The 22,348-nt window shown below is 42.1% G+C and overlaps 1 protein-coding gene across 1 annotated transcript in view; it reads left to right on the forward strand.

The window, feature by feature from the left end:
- Positions 1-169: 169 nt before the first annotated feature.
- crocc2 (ciliary rootlet coiled-coil, rootletin family member 2) overlaps positions 170-22,348 on the forward strand; it is a 31,596-nt gene continuing 9,417 nt past the window's right edge. Inside the window, exons 1-23 of the mRNA XM_028588510.1 lie at positions 170-495; positions 1,122-1,269; positions 1,378-1,493; positions 10,532-10,687; positions 10,787-10,870; positions 11,459-11,562; positions 12,628-12,772; positions 13,221-13,327; positions 13,888-14,094; positions 14,870-14,966; positions 15,155-15,244; positions 15,326-15,463; positions 15,816-16,015; positions 16,474-16,656; positions 17,117-17,261; positions 17,358-17,504; positions 17,590-17,820; positions 20,027-20,220; positions 20,767-20,894; positions 21,235-21,404; positions 21,518-21,697; positions 21,916-22,050; positions 22,161-22,304. Coding sequence (XP_028444311.1) covers positions 439-495; positions 1,122-1,269; positions 1,378-1,493; positions 10,532-10,687; positions 10,787-10,870; positions 11,459-11,562; positions 12,628-12,772; positions 13,221-13,327; positions 13,888-14,094; positions 14,870-14,966; positions 15,155-15,244; positions 15,326-15,463; positions 15,816-16,015; positions 16,474-16,656; positions 17,117-17,261; positions 17,358-17,504; positions 17,590-17,820; positions 20,027-20,220; positions 20,767-20,894; positions 21,235-21,404; positions 21,518-21,697; positions 21,916-22,050; positions 22,161-22,304 — 3,306 coding nt within the window. The 5' untranslated portion in view covers positions 170-438. The remainder of the gene's footprint in view (positions 496-1,121; positions 1,270-1,377; positions 1,494-10,531; positions 10,688-10,786; positions 10,871-11,458; positions 11,563-12,627; positions 12,773-13,220; positions 13,328-13,887; positions 14,095-14,869; positions 14,967-15,154; positions 15,245-15,325; positions 15,464-15,815; positions 16,016-16,473; positions 16,657-17,116; positions 17,262-17,357; positions 17,505-17,589; positions 17,821-20,026; positions 20,221-20,766; positions 20,895-21,234; positions 21,405-21,517; positions 21,698-21,915; positions 22,051-22,160; positions 22,305-22,348) is intronic.

The raw sequence follows: 22,348 nt of genomic DNA on the forward strand, positions 1-22,348 counted from the left end.
AAAATGTGTTCCTGAGAAGTGGTGAACCAGATCTGAGTCCTGTTTGGGAAGACCGATGACCCGTCATGGCGTCTGCCCTGCCATGGAAACACCATGGTAACACCCCAAACCTGCATTCTGTTTCTACGGCAACGGCCCGGAAGCGCGTGGTCACCTGGGAAACGTCGACTACTACTTGCCTGCAGCTGCTCCTAAAGTTTCTTGGCTTCTAGCTAGTTATGTCAGTGATTTCTTTACTCTCTAGCCATTTCTTTATGTAGGTTTAAGTTCCGTACGACTTTTCTTTATTTCTTATTACATATTTTAATGACATGCTAGGTTTGTGCTTTGTTTGACTCAACATTTGACTTCCATCTATCTGAGTTAACCTGAGTTAACGTTATAGCAAGCTAACATTACAGCAAGCTTTGTGTGTGTTAAAGCTGGGCCACTTTTACAATGAGTTCTCAACGGGACCAAGGTGCCCACTCCCCCAGGCTGGAGGCTGTGATTCAGGTTGGTAACATAGCATATATGTATGTATATGTGTATATCTGTATATCTATGGGTAGCATAGCAGCTGTTAGCCTGTTGACCACTGTAGAGCCGTTCATGTTTTTTTTTTACGGACGACACTTTTACAAAGTACAGTATGTCCCTCTGAAGACAAGTACTTTTAGAAGTGTAAAGGAGCATAACATCCCAACTTCTAGATGATCTATTTATTTACTGAGCTTTAGTACTGTGTAAGTTTTTCTTTTAACAACGAAAGTAACTACCCATCAGTATGCAAGTATAAAGTATATGTTATTGTGAGATGGGCCATTCTGCATAATTATGGTACTTAAAGTAGCATATATTTTGATGCTAATAATTGTGTACAAGTACTTACTCAATTACATTTGAACTGTGACATTTATTTCTAATAGTAATAATAATAACAATGGCTCTGTTCTATTAACTAAGTGTCCCAGTAAACCATGACAGTCTGAGCCAGTTAACCCCCTAACCCTAACCCAAGACCCTGGAACTAAGGCAGCTAGCATAAATGGAATTCATTCACTTTTTGCTTTTCCTACATTGGTATGTTGACGTTTGCTGCTCAGTTATGTGCTGTGTTGGTGTGACTGGTATGATTGTAGAAGTTGGAGGAGTCTCTGCTTCACTCTGATGGCAGCTCAGGAGAGAGGACTCTGACACTTCAAGGTGATGGAGAGGGGTCTGGTGTCACGTCTGTCTCCACCCGCATCCGGGAGATCATCACACGCAACCTGGCAGAGCAGTCAGCTGGTAGGAAAGAAAGCTTGAATAAATCTACCTTGCTGGATATCAGTTATCATTATACCTGATGTGGTAAGATTGACACTTCTGTATGCATGATCGGTTTCCTTATCCCAGGAGAGAGCTCTGAGGTCAGCGAGCTGGAGGAGAGCAGGGCCCTGAGGGAGCAGCTTTCTCAGAGCCAGGTGGACCGTGACCAGCCGCTAGTCAAACAGGCCAGTCTCACAGACAGGGTATGAGTGACACAGTTTAAGGTCAAGGTCAAGCTGTGGAACATTATTGAGATCTGTAGCATTTGTTGTACCTATGCTATTCTAGTAGAATGTTTGTTCTGTAACGGAAAGGCGAAAAAACTAATCCGCAAAAATGAAAAAATACAGACCAATTGGGATGCGCAGGGGATATCATCTAGGTAAGTACATCTGATACATATTATCATATACTTATTTGTGATTTGCACAGCAATATACAGAAAATGTAGTCTTCTCATGAACATAATGTCAGAGTCAACATATGTAGCCACGATGATGACTCAGTCCCACCTCATCAAATGGTATCTATAACCCCCTTTTTTCTCGTCTCCTAACTAAGACTGCGTTGGCTGACATTGTTTATCATGTAAGATGTCAATGCAGCTCTTACAGGAGCTGGAGCATGTTATGCTGTCGATGGTCAATATGTGCAGTTTTGTTTGGAGATGAGATTAAGAAGGTCAGCCACACTAGAGCATTGACTGCAAAAAGCTACATGTGTTTGAAATGGAATATGGTTACAGTAAACATCAGTGTACCACTGCTTTTTCCAGCAGGGAAAGCCTTTTGGGGCTGAACAAACAAACAGTGTGGGAAGGTTGAAATAGGATGGCATTTACTGTAGTGAGAACTGATGAGGCAAAAGCTCGGAATATACATGTACATACTCACGATTTAATTAATGTAACTTGGCACAAGCACATATTTATGTCATACATTTTTCTTTAATTAACTGCTGTAGAATTACAGTTTACATATTACAGTAAGTGCTGTGTAAGCATTAATTGTGTGTGTGTGTATGAGGGGTTGTGAAGTGGATGTGTGTGTGTGTGTGTGTGTGTGTGTGTGTGTGTGTGTGTGTGTGTGTGTGTGTGTGTGTGTGTGCGTGTGTGTGTGTGTTCATGAAGGGTTTCCTTGTGGTCTGTTCAGGTAGACTCAGACCCCCTGTGCTCATGAGGACCGGCGTCTCTCTTCATAGCCTCCCATGGTTGCCCCTCCGTGTAGCTACTGCTGTTTTGGGGGGGGTATTGTGAAGGTCACTGGCCTCCTCCCTTGAGACTGTGGAAGAAAAAGCTCATTTTTCATGGTGCACAAAGCAGCCATTTGTGATAACACTGCCCTCATTCTGCTGCTTAAATCTAATGAATTCCCACTGCTTGCGTTGCTTTTGGAACTTATTTTAAAAGCAAGGCTATAAATATAACTTCATTAGCTTGGCAGATATATATATAGCATATTTATTTTGTTGATATTTTTAGATATGTAAAAAGGCCCTAAACAGAAAAAACACAAGCAAGTGTTGCTGATATTTCATGCCAACAAATATCCCAGACATTATAACTGTTAACGCAGCTGAATGTTTTTCTGGTAGTGCCTCACAAGTCAAGAGGTTCATTACAAGACTCCTGTTGTGACTCGTCTCTTCCAGTGAAAGGTCCTGTCTATTTTTTTGGTGCAGAACAGCATGATTGTTTGGCTGCTTTGCTGTGATGTTAATGCAGTGTGCTAATCAATGCCTTAGAGCCAAATATACAACCACAACAGTCTTACCTGTATATAACCTTCTCAACGTTTACTGGCGAGGGGATCGTATAACTAAATATATCATATACAGTATGATCCGTTTAATTAGTCGGCATATTTTGAGGCCCGTATCATTATGTCTCACCTGATCTTGAGAAAGCGGCCTGACAGTACATATTCACCATCAAATCTCAGGAGTAGGGTTAGGCAGTAATTCAATATAATGGTTCATTGGCACTTAGTGGTGTCATATAATGATGATATTAAATCCCATGCAATTAATGATTCCAACATATTTTAAGTGAAGTCCTTCTAGTTTTTCTTGTATATGTGATGAGATTTGTCTGATACAGTGCATAGAAGTGAAACACAGTCGGTTGCAATGAACATAGAAGTGCAAAATATTAGAACATTAAAAATAAATGAGAAAATTATTCTTATTAATATTGATGTCAGCCATATCAACCAGCCCTGCCCTATTTAGCCAAAGACAAAGAAACATTAAAGCCAGCTGCAGGAAGCTGTTAATCTATCAATGGGCTTTAATTTCTCCAGCAACATGACCATACTGTTGTTGCTTAGTAATGTGACAGCAGATTTGGTGACAATGGAGTCTCTGCTGGTTGCCTGGCAACCTTACATTGACCACAAGACTCCAGGAAGTCACTTCTTTCGACCAAGAAATAGTCCTGAACATTAACCAGGTCCCTAGGAAGGGCTCCGTGTTTTGAAGCAAATTGAACATTGTGGCCAAATGGTGAAATTGCAACTCCTGGCCCATCACTTGATGCCCTCTGGTCCAAAAATACTTTTTCCCATAGACTTATATGGCGAAAGAGACGTCTGTAAATCAGTTGGTAAATTGTTTTGATCATCACAACTCTCGGAAATGACTCGTTTCACATCAGAATTTGAGCCATTCAGTCTGATAGCGTTTGGAAAGTCTAGAAGAGGTGCTTGATTAAATCATTTAGCCGGCTCGGCCGGGCAGAGGTCTCTAGTGCGCCTGCTCTATGGGCCGCACAGTGCGGAAGCAGCGCTGATTATCTGGGTTATTTCTGGCTCAATGATGGCTTCATGCACCCCTGAGCAACTCTCATAGGAATGAACGGGGCTTACTCAACATCCGTGACATAAACCCCTTGACATTTGTCATTTTTAAACTGGATTTTTTGTACAGGTTAAACAAATGTGATATAGTGCAAGTGAGCTTTAGAGGTGATGAGTGTGTGTTGTTTTTTTTTACTTTGGACAAAGCCAGGCGAGCTGTTTCTCCCCATTTCCAGTCATTGTGTTAAACTAAGCTAACGGGCTGCTGGCGGTAGCTTCATATTTACCGTACATGAGAGTGATATCAATGTTCTCATCTAACTCTTGGCAGGAGAGCGAATGATTATATTTCCTTTAAAGATTTTATACCGTTCCTTTAAAGCATTTGTTTTTCAGTTTGAAACCATGTTGCCTTCTTTGAGATGTATTCTTGGAAGATGATACACAATATGATGCCCAACTACCAAAAATGTCTTTCTAAAATCCATCTGATGCTCATAGTGTCAGAATGTCAGCTAAAGCAGGCCCGCCACTGAATACATGACATACTTATTTATCCCAAACCCCCATTTTCCCCCAGATTTCCTTAAGTCTCTTTGACCTGACAGAAGACCATTAACGCAATACTGGTGAAGTCACACCTGGACTCTGAAAGCCTTTCTCTGTGTCTCAGCGTGATCTCTGATGACCCCAGAAAATTGCACATGAACCAGGATAAACCTTGACCCACTTTGTGAGTTGGATGGCCTCAGGAGGTTGGAGAACATGATGGGGTGAATTCTGAACCCTCTGTGTTGCTTTTGGAGCCCTGCCAGTGTACATTTTCTCAGACATAGACATATACCCTCCTACCTGAACACTTAGCGAGTGGCTGCACAATACTGCAGTGTAGCAGTCTGTTGGATAAAGATAAACTCTTGTTGAAGGATTTCTGACACCAACTGCCATTTGCCAGTGCCCTCTGAAATCTTGAATCCCCTGGGTCACTGCTTAAGAACCCTGTCAAACATAGTTGGAGCAGTTAAAGTCTGTTTTTAGGTATTGTGTTACTGTCCCCTTTTACTCTGCTACCCCCCTCTGTTTCCAGTTTGTTTTTCCTGCTGGCCCAAACCCATTCATTTAGGCTGCAGTCTAAATGGAATGCTGCCAAAAAGTCTGACTCTCTCAACTATCATGAAATTGTAAAAATGAATCACCTTCCCCAAAGAAAATATTCTTAAAAGCCCATCCCAGTGCTGAATTTTTGATAAAAGTATTCTATTAAACCTTTTCAACTTTTGACATTAGGCTACTCATGTTACCTGCCTTTAAAGTCAAACATTAGGCACACTTTTCATTTCTTTTTCATTTGTCAAGAGTGTCTAATCAGACGTGAAGTCTTAAACTGACTGACTGGTATATGCATATGTGTGTGTAGGTTTTTTACAGCATTGTCCTTGCCAGCGGCATTGTGTTAAGTGCAGCAAAGTCAGCCACATGCTTGTGAGTACACAGCGTGTATTATTAGTTTGGCCTTATTTACACATTACTTGTATCTCTGTATGCCATCACAGCAGCTGTCCCCATAGCCAAAATGTTCACTCCATGGTAACATACTCACAGCAGCTCCTCTCCTCGCTTCCATTCTCCCTGTTTGTTATCCTACATTGTGTAATTACCATCAGTGATGATACATAAACAGCTTTCACAATCAGCTGGGGCTCTTTCACAGAGTCAGCACTCAGGGGGTAATGTGAGGGGAAGAGGGAATGGGTATGTTGTTGAAGTAGGATAGTACGTTTTTTGGGCAGCTTGGGGGCGATGGACATCCGCTCCAGCTGTGTTTAGGAATCTGACAGATAGTGCACTCCATTAATTCCCTTTATTAAGCCTCTGGGCCCAGGCCAAGCCAGGGAAAACGATTGCAGCTGTAACCCTTCACATGCTGGCTGGACTGTGCACTCATGGCCAGATTTTGCCCTGGGTGAGTCAAAGAAAACCAGGGATGTTGAGTAGTTGCTGGATACGCCTGGAAATGTATCTCTATAGATAAACAGGCATTGATCCACAATGCCAGTGTTATATGCCAGTGTTGTAAGACAGGAGAGGATTGACCCTAACATTGATTGATTCCATAACATTTAAAAAACAGTTGAAGCATGAGATAAACTGGTGAGTTATCAGATTTCCAAATGTTGTCACATTAGGTCAGCGAGAGAATATTGTAATCATAACTTGGTTACTGAAATAGATTGGATTTTGATCTACCACATGAGCAAGGCAGCAAGTCTTGGCCCAAACACCAAAGCCTTCACAAGGGCCTTGAAAATGATTCTCTTGTTGCTTGTTGGCAGATGAATCAAAGCAAGATTATCCCTTGATGTTGTTTGAAATATTTATCAAAAGAGACAATACAAGGAGTGGCACAAATCATACATATCAAGAAATATAAAAAGCTAATTCAAAGCACATTTTAAGAGGCTGAAAAGTCGTTTACTTTGGAAACATAAGCACGGCTCAAGACACAGATACTTGGAAATGAATGAAAAAATAGGCTGTTTTTCTATAAATTGCATCTTGAACATTATTGCAAAAATGGCAGTAGATGACCTCAAAGAGTCGTGCAACTTTGGGGTTGGGCTCAGCCCACTTAAGGGGGCCACAGAGGCTGCTAGAGAGTGATTGTACTCTGATTCAGATCGTAAATAGCAGTGGTGTTCAGTGAGCACACTTCTGGGCCCCTAGTAAGCGCTGTAAGCCCTCTGAGTTAGGGCAGATGGAGGACTGGGATAACTCCTCTCTCTTATTTGCCTTTTTACAGTCACCAATGGATGGGTGTGTTTTGAAGAACAATGAGCTCAAACTAACTTGGAGATGAGGGTGATGAGATTAAATGATGCAAGGGAGTAGATAGTGATATAGGGGAGTTCAGTGAAGGTGGGGGTCTCCACAACAGACTGTTATGGCACCCTATTGGGAGCTTCCTGCACGGAGCATGGCTAATCCAGAGCAGCCTCCGGCCTCCTGCTTTACAGCTGACTGGGGAGAAACAATAAAAAAAGCGTCCCCTCTGTAGTGTGTGGAGTAGGGGCGAGGCGCTGGCAAGAAGCCCACACACTGCAGCTGAGCTATGTATTAAAAAGTACAAACAACCTACCTCAACAGGGCAGGGTGGGGACCTTTAGGAGTTGCCAGGGACACTTGGTTACTGAGTGCACTGAAACTTAGGGAGGTCGTAGTCTACAGCAGTGACAGTTGATGGAACTGAACTACACGTATATGGGCAAATACATACAGGATAATGTATGTCCCTTATACAGTAGAAACAAGTCTGCAATATTGGTGTAATTTGCATGACCTTACAGCTCTAGGGAGGTTGATATCTCCCTGTTATATATGTTTTGATGATGTCTTTAATTTTAGAAAGACTACACCGAGTTAATCAGTTAGTTAGAAAAAAACAAAAAGTCAAGTTCAAAGTGAGAAGAATTGTAAAAAATGAAAGCTCTGTCCCAGACCAGAGGTTGTGATATGACATTGCCCTTACTAATAGTTTGCAGTTTGCAGCTATAGGACCAAGTTTTACTGTGTGTACAGTGTATCATTTGTGGTAGTTTGATTACTTACTAATTTGTTTGGGGATATACACCATTATAGGCATTGAAGGAAAACTCCAAAGGTCAAGTTTTCTTTTAAATAAACTTAGTTATGTTTACATTCAGTGTTACACACCAAAACATATTTTAGGTGTATCCTTGAGGCCTTAACACATATGTTGAAGGTATTTCCTTCCTGATGAAACAATTTTTTTTTCAAATCTTGGATTGTATATATCCTTGTTAGCTAGAAGTCTTCTACATTGCCTTTGTTGGTGTATTGCTATGCCTCTCTGTATGTTACTGCCAGTAACTGTTGATCACTGAAGTAGCATGAAACGGGTGGCAAGACTGTGTATCGTGCCGCCCGGGTGCTCGTGTGGGCAGCGTGTACGCAATACAAACAAAACTGTGGTACAATATCAGCTAAAATGACAAGGGCCCTCATCTGAATTCTGCATTATTACCTAAACTATTTAAACACTAGCATTAGTAAAGTTTATATTGTACTCCCATGGTACATTTTAACGGAGAGGTAATATTGATCATTGTTGCACCAGTGCACCCAAATGGGTTAATTTGTGCCATGGTGTTAACTCAGCTCCCTCTGCCTGTTGTATTTATGACTTTCTTCTTATGAGTGTAAGTTTGATTTAGTTTTTCATTAGTTACATTGGTGTAGTACAGTATGGTCTCATTTGTTCCCAAAGTTGTAACAGCAAAAGTGTGCTCATTTGCTGTACTGTAATAAACCATGTGTGCTATGGCCATGTATTTAAGGTGTATTTAGTCCATGCTTGTTAGTAAGTCAGCGTTATTGCTATAGTTGTGCCAAAATACTTGAAAAGATGCATAATCACTACAGCTTCACACACAGCTGTTTCCAGGAGTCCCTTTAAACACAGCTGCTGCCGTTCTGTGAGTTTCAAACACTCCGCCCATGTTGTTCCTCCCTTCTCAGTCCCTAAAGCTGTCACTTCAACAATGGGCAGTAAAAGAAGCTTTTGTGCTCTCTGGGTCCTCGAAGTAAAACACCAAAAGCACAGAGCCAAGTGCATGATGGCCGTTAGTGTAGTTTGTAGTATAAAATTCTGAAAGGGGCATTTGAAAATGTGTTAATAATGGTGGCAAAGTGGCTGGGTTCAGTGTTGAACAGTGAGACTATTGTCCTGGCTCTCTTGGAGACTGCTGGAGAGATTAAGCACCCAGTGAAGAGATGAGGTACAGAAGAGAGGTGGGAGGGAGTGGGTTCGAAGGGTTGATTTGAAGGGCTTGGATGGTGGTTTGGAGTGTGTTGCAGGGGAGGGGGCTCCCCTCGCTCTCACTCTCTTCCTCTCTTTTTAAATGAGAAGTCGGCAAAGGCAGCTGTGTGTTGTAGTGCTCTAGGGCCATGTGGTTTGTATTAGTGAGGACAGGGTGTCTGGCACCAGGATAGAGAGTGGGTGATGCAGGAGGAGTTTAGGTTGTGTGAGGGTGAGAGGTTACAGGACATTTGGATTTCAGATATGAGATTCTAGAATTGAATTTTGTATATCTTTGTTTTTAGATACAGCAATCATGCATAAACACAAATATACAAACATACTGTACTGGACATTCCATAAACTGACATTAATACTGTAACCCCTCCCTCTATTTTTAAAACTAGCCACTGTTGCGCTGACCTCTAGCTCACCTGGTAGATTGTGCGCCCCATGTAGTCCTTGGCAGCGGCCCAGGTTTGAATCCAATCTGTGGCCCTTAGCTCCATGTCATCCCCTCTCCATTCTTTCCTGTCATTTTCAAGCTATCATAAAAGCAATAAAACTCCTAAAAAAATCATATTTGTGGAACTCACATGCTTAATTAATACTGTGTATCTCTCATAGGCATAATTTAAAGGGGGGGATGGGGAGGTATCAATCCCCCCAATAATCAAAACTGCCCCCCAAAAAAAAAAAAAAAATAAATGTCCTTTACATAAATAAAGACATTTGCACCATACATTGATGCAGAAAATGCACAAATTGTTGCAGAAAAATTCACCAGAATCTCTAGATTGGTTTAGTCAATCACATGTTGACCAAAACTGCTAAATGACTAAATGCAAATATATCCTTTAGCTCAACCATTAGTCATTAGTCTAGCCAGATAATTAGGATGAGATAGACCGTGTTACCATTTTGTTAAGTAAACCCATATTATTTAATGCAATACAACACATTTGGTGTGCAATAAATGACAATACCTCACCTCCACGAAGCAGAATAAGCTTTGTTAAGATTTATTTCAGGGTTGTTGCAATGGATCCTATACAATGAAACTGCATTAATTATATTTCAAGGGAAACACATTTTGTCCCGGATTAATTATGTTTCTAATCATAGTCCAGCGTAGATAGAAGGTCAGTGTGGATTGGTGAGTCAAACAATCAAAGGATTTTCACCCAGGAGGCCGCTGTTTGTGTCCTGCGTGAAACCAAAGCCAAAAAGCAAACTTTGACCTCTTTACATAACATACTTAACCTACTGTACGTAACATACTTAACTTTTGTATGTAGCTTAAATTTCATAACATGCATACATGCTTTTTTTTAACCCAAACCATCATCCTTTTTTAAACAGAATTGTGTAAGTTTTGTTTAAAGTCACAACGTTAACCACGTGTTTAAAACAGCGACCGTTTCACGACATGCTTTTCCTTTGAGACGTAATTGAGAATGCAGTTTAGTTGTATGGGAAAGTAATTTTCTAGGAGACAGGATTGCATTAGATTATACAAATGTATGTAATAAACATATAACTCTATGCAGAGTGTATGTATACTATGTATTGTAATGTGCAATATCCTGTCACATTGTCATACTTGCTAAATGCTCACCACTCCATCCAGCTCGATCAGATGCTGATGCTGGACTCAGACCAGGACAGGGAAACGCCAGGATCCCTGCAATTGCACATCAAGGAGAGAGCATACAGGCAAAAACTGCAGGCATACCAGGAGGCCCAGCAGAGACAAGCCCAACTTGTTCAGAAGCTGCAGACCAAGGTGACTAGAAAAAGACCACACAATTCACGCATTTAAAAAAAAATAAAAAATAAAAGTTACTTTGGCTCAACTGTGCACCTTATGTTTGTTTTGTACAAGGTTCTTCAGTACAAGAAGAGGTGTGGGGAGCTAGAAGAGCAGGTGCTAGAGAAGACCTCAGAGTCTGAGAAGATGAGATTGTTGGTACGTCTAGACTGAATCAGTATTGCTTAGATATAAATATTCAAGTCCAAAGTGTAAAGGGCCTGCTAGGGTCCTCTAGAGGCTAGTCAGCATTATCACAATGTCAATATGTATCAATATTTACAAAAAATATTCAAAACAATGTTAAATGTTAAACTCATGTTTGTTTAATGGGAGCAAATATTTTAGTTATGTAAGTTAGCCAAATAATTCTAGTTATAATTCATTGAGACATGAGAACTACAATGAACCATTATATCGCTTTTTTATTTATTTTATATATATATATATATATATATATATATATATATATATATATATATATATATATATATATATATATATTATTTCGACTATAATTATGTTGCTTTATTAAAAAAAGATAACTACTGCCACCATGCTGAAACGTTATCAAGATCAAGATGCCAGTAGTTGTGTGTGTGTGTGTGTGTGTGTGTGTGTGTGTGTGTGTGTGTGTGTGTGTGTGTGTGTGTGTGTGTGTGTGTGTGTGTGTGTGTGTGTGTGTGTGTGTGAGTGCGCGTGCGTGCGTGCGTGCGTGCGTGCGTGCGTGCACGCGCGCGTGTTCAGCTGCAGGCCCACCTGGACTCAGCCCAGCGTCAGCAGCGGACAGAGCAGGATCTCAACATGGCTATCCAGAGTAAGTCTGCTCAGCTGGAGGAGGAGCAGAAGAGGTGAGTGATAGATACCATGCAGTGCAGGTAGCCAGGTTATCCAGCCAATGGAGAAACGTGTCAGCTTCTGTATTCTTACAAGTAATACATATTTGGGAGTTTTTGAAAAAGTGCACAAAGTTTGGAATCCAGACATCATCTACAGCAGCAGGGAGTTGCTTATTGGATGCAGACTTTGAGCAATAAATTCATGGATAAAGCTGTTTTGCTTTTTTGTTTCTCTGTTTCTTGTTGAGAAGCCGAAATCAAGCCGAAATACTTCTGAGAAATGTGTGGACCAGAGATATTCCCAGCAATTCCTAGAGCTCTCCTGCTGTTTTCCCCTGCCCCTGCTGCAGGGAGAAGGCAGAACCTGGCCTTGGCAGATAATCACAGTATCCAATTTGTCAGAGAAAATTAGTGGGACTATGTTGGCTCTCTTCTCCAAAGCATTTTAATGATGCTTCACATTAAGTGTGGGCCAACCTCTGCAGCTGAAGCCAGGTTTTAATGCCCTATGATTTATATAGTTATGGAACTTTATTTGAAATGCCCATGGCAGAGACCTGATCTTTTTTACTACCTAAAATATCACTCACTGCAGAGTTACGAAGCTCTATCCACTTAAGCACTTTATAATGTAAGTGCAATGTAGAGATTAAGTCTACAACCACCGCTGTTTTTTTCTTATTATTAGGATTACTGCCTATCAGTTCCCTTTAAACACTATATCATCCCACTACTGTACATGCAAAGATGGGCTTGGCTTTCTCTCAGACAGATAACCAAACATAACAATATGGCAGGCTTTACTGTAACAGGGTGTGTGTTTAGTGTGAGAATGATGTAACATTTTTTGTAAATGACCAGCCAAACTGGTTATTGCTTATAAAACTGTCTCACATGTTTACCCTGTAAGTGTGGTTGGCAAGGGTGGATCTAATGGCTATAGATGTAATAGTGATATGCTGGTTATATGAATGACTGAGTTTGGGTACTGTGGAGGGGTTAAAGGAGGGTCTCATGACAGTTGTTTGGGGGAGAAATGCCAAATAGTCTCAGTGTCATAACGCTTCCTATTTCCAGGTGTGCCAGCCTCAGCCAAGTCAACTCTATGTTGCGGGAACAACTGGATCAGGCAGGCACTGTCAACCAGGGCCTAACGGAGAGCTTGTGGAAGGCTCGCGAGGACGCTGACTTGTGTGATACCCGTCTGCGCAGAGAGCAAGAGGTGAGAAGAATCAAAAATGCTTGAGTCAGAAAAGCAACAGTGACAGCTCGAGTTTATTCCTTTCTGCACAGAGATTGTGCAAATAAACTCCTGTTGAGTTCACATAGGGTAGGAATTCCATTCATAGCCAGTTTTCTCAATTCATTCTCCTTCCCTGTTCATTTCATTGCTATGATTTTTGAGTTGTTGTTTCCTGTGAAAACATTCCAACTGCTGAGGGGGAGGAACATTTTGTGCAAACAATCTGGCGTTCGTGCTGTAAATGGGCTACATCTGTTGATTCAGGGAAATCCAATTATTTGTTTGTGTGCCAGTGTGAGTCCAGCAGTTCCAGTATTGCATCTGTTTGGGATCACAATAAAACGATGGGTGCCATTATTTGCTATAAGCCACCCTTACCACCCACTCTCCAGTCTCTAGTCCCCTTGTTGTCCGCCTCTCTCTGCAGACTTGCGCCTCCCGGCTGTGTCGTGAACAGGCTCGTGTCAGAACACTGTGGCGCCAGGCTGCTTCCCTGCGGAACACTTTCACCCAACTCAGGACTTTCACTGACAGGTGAGTGTGGCACACTGCCAGAATCCCTCCAGCGACTCATAATTCCACAAGAACCCCCACCTCTCTCGTGTCTCACACTCACGACTGCAACCACAATCCATCTCTCTCAGCCAAGGATCAAAGTGGAACAGGTCAACAGGGTCGCCAGGCCCCCTGCTCATTGTTTCCTCACTGGGGGGACAGATGGCTTAAGGTGTCTAGCCTCACTGTTGAAATCATCCATCAGACAAAGCTTGAGCCCTATAAGACATGGCTTCTATCATGTTGAACTGTGAGCACTCCTGAAGAGCAATTTGCTTTAATAATGATTGCTCAGCTCATAGACAGCTGTACACAGTACTGTCATTTAAACCGAAGACACTTCAAAGTAAGCGCTGATCCTAGAGCTTAACCATTACAGACATCCAACCTTTTCAAATACAAACAGACCATTTTTAACTAGACTAATGGCTCACAACTGTATTAACAAAAACAGCATGTCATGTTTCCTTACCCTTTTGGTTCTTTCATATGTTATGATACATTCTGTAAATCTTGATAGACATTATTCTGTTCAACAGGACATTGTCTGATATGCGTGGAGAGTGTGTTGCTGCCAGCCGGCAGCTGAATGTTGCCTGCATGAATTTAGAGGCCAGAGTAACACAGGAGAGCACCTCTAGTGGTGTGGAGATGTCAGCACTGGAGAGGCAGCTGAAGGACAAACTGAAAGAGGCCATACAGCTTCAGGGTCGCTGGGATGCAGAGAAAGTTGACCTTAAGTCCAGGTAAGGTAATTTTCAAAGTCTCTAGGTCTGTTTATTATAAAGAGTTTCCTTCCTGTCTTTTGAAAGTGGCAGCCAAAATGGCATGAGATAAAGCTGCATTTCATTTAAGGGCCGCTGGATGCTGGTTTCAGTGCCAACTTCAACTTAAGGCAACTCATCCTTTAACTTATCTCTGAAAAGTCAGCACATTTATCACCATGAATTAGGGACTTAATAATTACTAATGAAAGCAATTGTTTGATTAAGAACATTTTAAGTAAGCCCCTAAACCTAGCACTGACAAGCCCTACACAGTTATGTTTCTACAGTCTCTGGGTTGGTCTAGCTGACCAGGACTGTCCAGAAGTGAAGTGAGGTCATCTACAGTGCACTCATTTGATTGAAAGCCAAATGTAATCCTCTATATGGAACCCCAGAATTTCACATAGGCTTTGATCATTAAAATCCTGCACAACAAGCTATTTTCAGAGACTACTGTCTTTTGCACTTCAGTCAGAGGACTGCAGGGATGTCAGTGCCTTTGTATTCTGAATCTTAGCTGGCTTTTGATCTCATCAGAAGTCATTCTTAATCTCATTATTCTATGCAGAGAACATGATAGTGTTGATGGTCTAGTAGAGGAGGAATGCATGTCGGTCTTATATCTTCGGTGTCTCAGGGAACCGTGTGTGTGTGTGTGTGTGTGTGTGTGTGTGTGTGTGTGTGTGTGTGTGTGTGTGTGTGTGTGTGTGTGATTTTGTTCTCTGTTTATTTCCATGCATATTGATCTATACAGAATCCTGGAGCTGACTGACACAGTGAAGCACCTCCGCAGCCAGAACAGTGAGAAGGATTCCAGCCTCAAGGCCATGCAGATCAGTCTGGACAGGATGGTGGGACCTTTGTAATCATGCCTGGGAGGTGGTAGATGGACGGGTGTTTGAGGGGGTTAAAATGGCTGTAGTCTGGACCCCAAGTTTGATAAATTCCACAACTTCCTTGTCTAGAGGGCTGCAGTCTGGGGAATGTCAGGCTTGCTCTATGTGTGCAGCTTATCTGACCTTAATGGTTTCCTGCTCAGGAGACGAGGAGAGCAGAGGATAAAGCAGAGATAGAGGTCCTACACACTGAGATCCAGGCCCAACAAAAGATGTTGTATCATGTTCACCAGGTCAGAACAAAACAACACACTGAGCTAGATCATGCATTAGGTTAGCATACAAGAAGATTGCCGTTTTTTTCCATTCTACAGATGATTGGTGGTGAGGGTGATGGCAGTAGTGGCTCTGAAAGTGCGTCCTCCTCACCTCTTCATGGACGCTCTCCTCTGAGGAACACTACCCTGATGGCTGTGCAGAGTGTTTGGTCCAAGCACCAGAAACAAACACAGGTCCAACAAAACGTTCTTCATTGTAGATGTTTTAGAAAGGTCGCTTCCAACCTGAGGGTGGGAACTCAAAAGAAATCTGAGAGGTCACAAAATGATTGTACTGTATATAGTTAGAATACTATATTATTTCACCTTCAGGCCTAAATGAGACAATCCAAGAAAGAAAAATAATTTTGTGGTTGAACTGCTCATTTACACACAAAGGTCATAACCGTTAATTAGTAGATATATTGTATATTAGCTTAATTTTAAGAGATCAGAAGCCAGAAAATGTGGGGAACCACTGTTTTGTATGTATGAGATAATATGTAACTACTTTCTCACAATCAATGCACCCATGCACTAACCACAGGACCTGCGTGGGCGTCTGGATGCTGCCCTGGAGCAAGTGGAGACACTGCGTGATCACCTGCAGGAGAGGGACACTGAGAGGAGAGAGCTGGAGCAGAAGATCCAGGAAGTAAGGAGGGAAAGTCAGGAGACTAAGACAGCTCTGGAGGAAAGCCTCCGAGACAGCAACAGATATCGCTGCTCACTGGAGCTTATCTCCAGGTACACCCTGATCATGCACTTATTATCCTTTATCTTGACTGTGGTGAGGCTTGATGAAGACTGTAGATAAAAAAAAGTAGTTGCTTAGTTGCACAGCTGTGTATTGTATTTCATATGTTCTAGTTTGTTTTCTTATTTGTGAAAGTGCCAGTAGGCTCAAATGTTGTTCTTGGAAAAATACAAATGTTATAATGATGATGACAATTATTATAGTTTGGTTTAATGTTTAATTAAGTAAATCTTCACCATCATTATCAGAACACAATTTATTGAAACCTGACCAAAAACAATATTTATTCAACATTATACAAGAAGTGTTTATTATGTTGCCATGTGCTGTGTTGATATAGTATTTTAGAAAAATTAAGTATTATAAAAATGATGATGATCATTGTGCAACAACTGACCTTTAACATACTCTCTCTCTCTATTTCTTTCTCTTCCGCTGTGTACCACAGTGAGAAGGGCAGCCTGGAGAAGCTGCTGTCAGGTCTGCAGCGGGAGGCAGACTCCCAGCATGCCGAGCTGGAGGTACTGCGAGGTTCATCACTGGAGATCCAGAGACAGCGGGACCTCCTGAGACAGCAGAGGGAGGATCTGGAGATACAACTGACACGCCAGCGCACGGAGGCCCAAAGAGGGTACAACACGAGCAAGGGAGAATGACCATTACACAACACACATCCCGTCACCCATGATTGTTTTCAAGCTCCGCTTGTTTACAGTTGAGATCAGTAACACATGTCATTCTCCAGCCGGCAATGCACCCAGATGACATTTGGATGAAAATGTAAATGATTTACATTGCATTACTGCACTCATGCAAGAGGAAACCGTTTTTTTCCCTTCTTGAGGGTTTCTTTTGCTTAAAAAAAAAAATTTGATTAGCTGAGAATTGGAGCAGGACATGCGATACAACAAAAAAGTTACTCCCTCAGAGTTCTGGCGTTTGGCACCAACATTTCTCCTTTTAAAGTGGAGATGGATTGCTGTTAAGGGATTTTGTTCATATAAATAATCTGCGTGTGTGTGTGTGTGTGTGAGAGACAAACAAACAATGCGATAGAGTCATGTATGTATGTGTTAAATGATGTGTTTCAGTGAGAGGAGTCTGGAGGAACTTGAAGGAAAGCACTCAGATCTGCGTAGGGAGCTTGTGACAGTGAAGGAGGCTCTGAGTCAAATCACTCTGCAGAAGGAGGTGTTGGAGGAAGATAAGGCCAGCCTCACTCTGGCTCTCAGCAAGGTAGACTGCTTTGTTCTGTAAGAGGTAGCATGATGTGTATTACTAGATTCTCCCTGAGGGTATAAATATTTCTAATATGTATGATTCACTCCACAGATGGAGTCGCAGAGTGCTTCACATGAGTTAGTCCTCACCAAACTGCAGAATCAGGAGGCTGCCCTAAAAGATTCGCTGGCCAAAATGGCTGCCCTGAGCGAAGGCTTAGCCAAAGACAAGGTGGAACTTAATCGTATTCTGCTGCAGGTCTGTAGCTGTGCAATTGCCCTGTAACTTTGATTGAAGGCAGAGTTCAACAGAACAGAAGTGAAATACTTAGTTTCCCTTCCAGACAGAAGGTGAGAAGACAGAGCTTGGTAAACGTAGACGGGAAGCTGAAATGGAGCGGGCCGCATCCAGAGAGGAGACAGCACGGGTGCAACAAGAGATGATGAATCTGTTCGCTGAGAAACAAGCCCTGGAGAGCTCCCACAGCCACTTGCAGGATCTCGGCCAGAGGCTAGAAACAGAGCTGAGCCTGCTGCAGACTGAGAATGCTCTGAACCTGGAGCAGCACTCCCAGGTCAGAGACCCCCGGCCATTCACACACTTCAGCCTCCATCCTCCCTATGTTAATGTTATTTCAGCAGGTTCATGGAGCTTGTTGTCACATTAAAATGTATTGGAGGCACTGGACACATCTGCTATTTTTTTTCTTTCTTTCAAACTGGAGATGGAGAGCAGTTTGAGCCTCACTCTGTTTTATGAGTAACTTGGGACATAACAAGCAAGGGATCTTCATGAACAAATGTGAACTAGAAAAGATAAATAGATAGACATATAATATCCAGTTGGGGGGTTAGTGAAAAGACCTAATAAATTAACACCTAAAGTATTCCCATTCTTCCCTCAGCAGATTCAGAGCTCTGTATTTCATCCCCTAAAGAATGAAAAGAATCCTCTCCTGTTTTGTTATCTGTTCTCAATGTGAAACTGGGATATCCGTGTTGATCTCGGCTAGAATATACCAAATATAAACAATTTGACAAATTCCATCGAAACATTTTGAGATAGCTTATCTGTAAAAATAAATCACCTGTGTATAAAACAAGCCCTGGAGTGGCCTCCATTGCATTAAGCTCATGTTTCATCCCCTTATTGGGCGCTACTCACATCCATTACACTGGTGTTTTTCATCCACTTTAGTATTTACCTAAGGAGAGGCTGAACGACATAATGTGCTAATATTTATGTAGTGTGGGTTCATTTTAGTTAGGTTCAAAATCAAATTACAATGATTGTTGCTTTTGAAACAATTGGTTGCAGTGAAATATTAAAGTTGCAGGGGCCCATTATAGACCATTGTGTGATGGTGTGGTAGTAACTGGCCAGGGAAATACAGTTTACAGTAAGCTTTTCTTTTTCTGTTTCAGAATGGAGCTTTATCATTGTTTGGTTCAAACCTGAAGAATAACCAATTAATGAATAGGTAGACATTTTGGGAAGTAAGCTACTTTGCTTGGTTACTGAGAGTTACATGAAAAGGTCGATACCACTCGCATGTGCGTATGCTAAATATGAAGATAAAGCCAGCAGCCGGTTAGTTTAGCTTAGCGTAAAAGACCTAACAGCAGCTGTAAAGCTCACTAATTCACACGTCATACTTTGTTTGTTTAAACTGTTCACAAACAGTAATGTAAAGGTGACAGGTTGTGGTTGGAGGCTACATGCTGGAACTATTTCTTGGCTAGGCCAGTGCAGTCTTGTTGTCACAGGGAGGATGCCAGGCAAGCAGCAGAGACTTGAGGAAGTCACCGGCCAGGCCAAAATATGGTTCCTGTACATAACTCCTAAAATCACAACTTGTTGTTTTTACACTTTGGTATGGAGTAATGTAAACAAAGATACAACATATTAATTGATGATATTTACAGTAGATATGCTGAACAGAGCCAGGCCAGCTGTTTGCCCCTGCTTCCAGTCTTAATGCTAAACTAAGCTAATCCTCTGCTGACTACAGTTTCATATTTAGTGTACAGACTTTAAAGTGGTATTGATCTTCTCATCTAACACTCAGCAAGAAAGCAAATGTGTATTTCCCAAAATTTGAAATATTTTTTAATGACACTGTCAATGCTTCAAGTAATGTTTTACTCTGATTTTGTAAGCCATTTGCAACTTGATCATGTTTGCATTCAAGTGCAATTTCCATTTTAAATGACCTGCTGAATTCAATGAATTTCTTAAAGATAAATCTCAGGGCAAATGCTCTCCTCACTACTTTCATACAATAATCCATTTTGGAGTTTAATAAATGATGAATTAAATGTGTTCATTATTTCCTTGCTAGATATAGGTCCTGTGGTTAATTGTCATAGTGATTTAAGTGGTAACTGGAAAAAGAATCACAACCCCACTAATCATTTTTGTTTTGCTTCAGGCAGGACATTTGTTATGGCCCTGCAGTTCTTATACACTGTCATGACTTGCTTAAAGTTAATGTAATTTATGCTTCATAACAGCAACAACAGGGGTATGTAGAGTTCAATGTGAGTACAGCAAATGTGGTTGCATAAAATGTAGAGGTTGTTTGGTTCATTTTCACAATACCGACTATGTTCCTTTTGCTGTACTCCTACTCGTGAAAAATGTGTTCCACAGTTATCACACTATAGATATGAAGTGCATGTAATAATTTACTATAAAGTCTTAATTGTGTCAGCTTGAAGCAAAAAGTATAAATTAATTACTTGATGACATTTTTTTCATTTGAATTTCTTGGTCTCCAGGTCAACAGACAGATGCAGACTATGTCAGAGGAGCTATGTGCGTGCAGGAAGGAGCTTGAGACACAGACCACAGCCCTAAGGAGAGCTACCCATGACAGGGAGGAGCTGGCCAAGGCCAGGGCTGCTCTGGATGTCAAACTAAACTCTGCTGACCGAAGGGCCTGTGGTCTCACGCAGGAGCTGGTTTCGCTTAGGTGTCTGTGTGTGTGTGTGTGTGTGTGTGTGTGTGTTTGTTTGTGTGGTCTGACCTCTGAAATGTTCAGGACCAATTTCAGATTTAAAACTAGTTTTCCCAGTTTGTTTTCTGCAGTTGCATTCAGCACAAGCTACAGTAAAATTGTTTCTGCCTTTGTTGGTTAAGGTCAGGGTCAGGATTGGGGTAAGGCATGTAACAGTTATGGTTATGCATAAGAGTGTTAGGAATGAATGTCAGTAAATCACCTCAAAAGCATCATAAACAACTCAGTGTGTGTTTCTGTTTGTGTGTGTGTGTGTGTGTGTGTGTGTGTGTGTGTGTGTGTGTGTGTGTGTGTGTGTGTGTGTGTGTGTGTGTGTGTGTGTTTTTTTAAGTCAGACCAACTGCCAATGTAAAGCACAGCAAGTCACATGTAACAAGAGTCTTTAAGTAACATGATTTTATTTGGAAACTATGCTCATGATGGATCATTGAATTTTATGACCTACACCTAGTGGTTTAAAGGTGTTTTTTTTCTCTAAACCACTTTCCCGCTGTGTTCCAGAGCAGAGAAGGAGTCCCTGGAAACCGCTCTGTTTGAGAGCCAGGAGCTTGCCTTGTCTCTGGAGGCCGAGTGCACCAGGATGGAGGGGGAGAGGCGCAGCTTGCTCCTGGCTAACGAGGCCTTGACGCGTGAGTAGCCATCTCCCTCAGAGACCCCACTGTCCTCCGTGCCAAGCCCCCTGGCCATGAAGCCTTTCCAACAGCCCACTAGAGATCCATATTTCAGCTGTGAGCTCTGCAACAGCTGGGCTGAGGGATCACTGGGGCTGCTTTCTCAGCTGACCAGGGTCCCACCAGTCCGCACAGACACACATGGATCAGATAAGTCATGTTAAGATAGCATGTTTCGCATAAAGACATGGATGAGTATCCCCTATAAATAAAACTGTAAATAAAATCTTGCTGATCCAGAGTGTCTCCATCTAGTAATTGAGTAGGATTTTGATAGAGATTGGATACATCTGTCCAGGGGATGCTGCTCAGATGCGTGTGGATGCTGAACATCAGTTTGCCCAAGCTGCACAAGAGCGGAGTAATCTGGAGGAGAAGCTGGCTCAGGTGGAGAGGAATGCCCTGCTGACCCTGAATAACAAAGAGCAAATTCACAGAAAGCAGCATGAAGCTGAACGCCGGCAAAAGGTACAGTAAGACTTGCATAGTTATGTTGGCTTGACAAAATTGAAATCAGATGCTTTTGGTATCTACTAACTAATCAGGAGTGTGTGTGTGTGTATGTTTTTGGTGGTTAACAGGAACAACAGTATGCGGAGCTGACAGTGCAGCGGGAGCAGGCTGAGGAGCAGCTGCGTAGACAGTGTGAGGAACAGCGTGTGCACAGTCAGAAGGAGCTGCAGCAGGTGCAGGAGGAGCTGGTCAGGCTGCAGCAGGGCTGCAACCAAAGCCTCCTGCAGGCTGAGAGTGAAAAGCAGCAGGTGTGTGACGTGGTCTTCACAGGTTTGTTATGATGGTTCATGAACCAGAATTTTAGAGAATTGTCTCATAACCACAACATCCCAAGTTGTGTCTTCCCTGTTGTCAGTGTATCATCAAAAGCCATATGTCCTGCAAGTATCCTCACGCAAGACGCTAGTTCCATTCCTTGTCCTATATATTATGAATGAGCCCTGACCTCGCAGTCTGTTGTGACTAGGCTTTGTCCCAGAAGGAGGCAGAGAAGGCTGCCCTCATGGAGAAGCTAGCAGCCCTGCAGCAGGACCTGGCCACAGCAGGCATGGAGCTTGAGTGCATGCAGAGAGAGGCACTTAGCAAACAGGAGCAGGATAAGGTAAAATATGGCACAGTCACATTGGCTCTGGTCACTTTCTTGTTCTTTACATATAACTCAGCTAACTGATGTGTGTACCTCTATGTTCCTCTATGCATTCTATGTTCCAGAATGCAAAGGCTGTCCTTCAATCTGAGCTGCAAGACTTGCGGACCCAATTTGAGGAGTCTTTGAACTCTCATGAGGATGCCAAGAAGAGTCTTATTGAGCAGGTCAGAGAGTTGAACCAACAGAGAGAACACGCACAACAGGAGGTGAGAACTTTGTTTTAAACACAAATCATGGTTGTCTCTTCAGT

Source organism: Perca flavescens, chromosome 9 (genome assembly GCF_004354835.1).
Source record: "Perca flavescens isolate YP-PL-M2 chromosome 9, PFLA_1.0, whole genome shotgun sequence".
Classification (NCBI taxonomy): domain Eukaryota; kingdom Metazoa; phylum Chordata; class Actinopteri; order Perciformes; family Percidae; genus Perca; species Perca flavescens.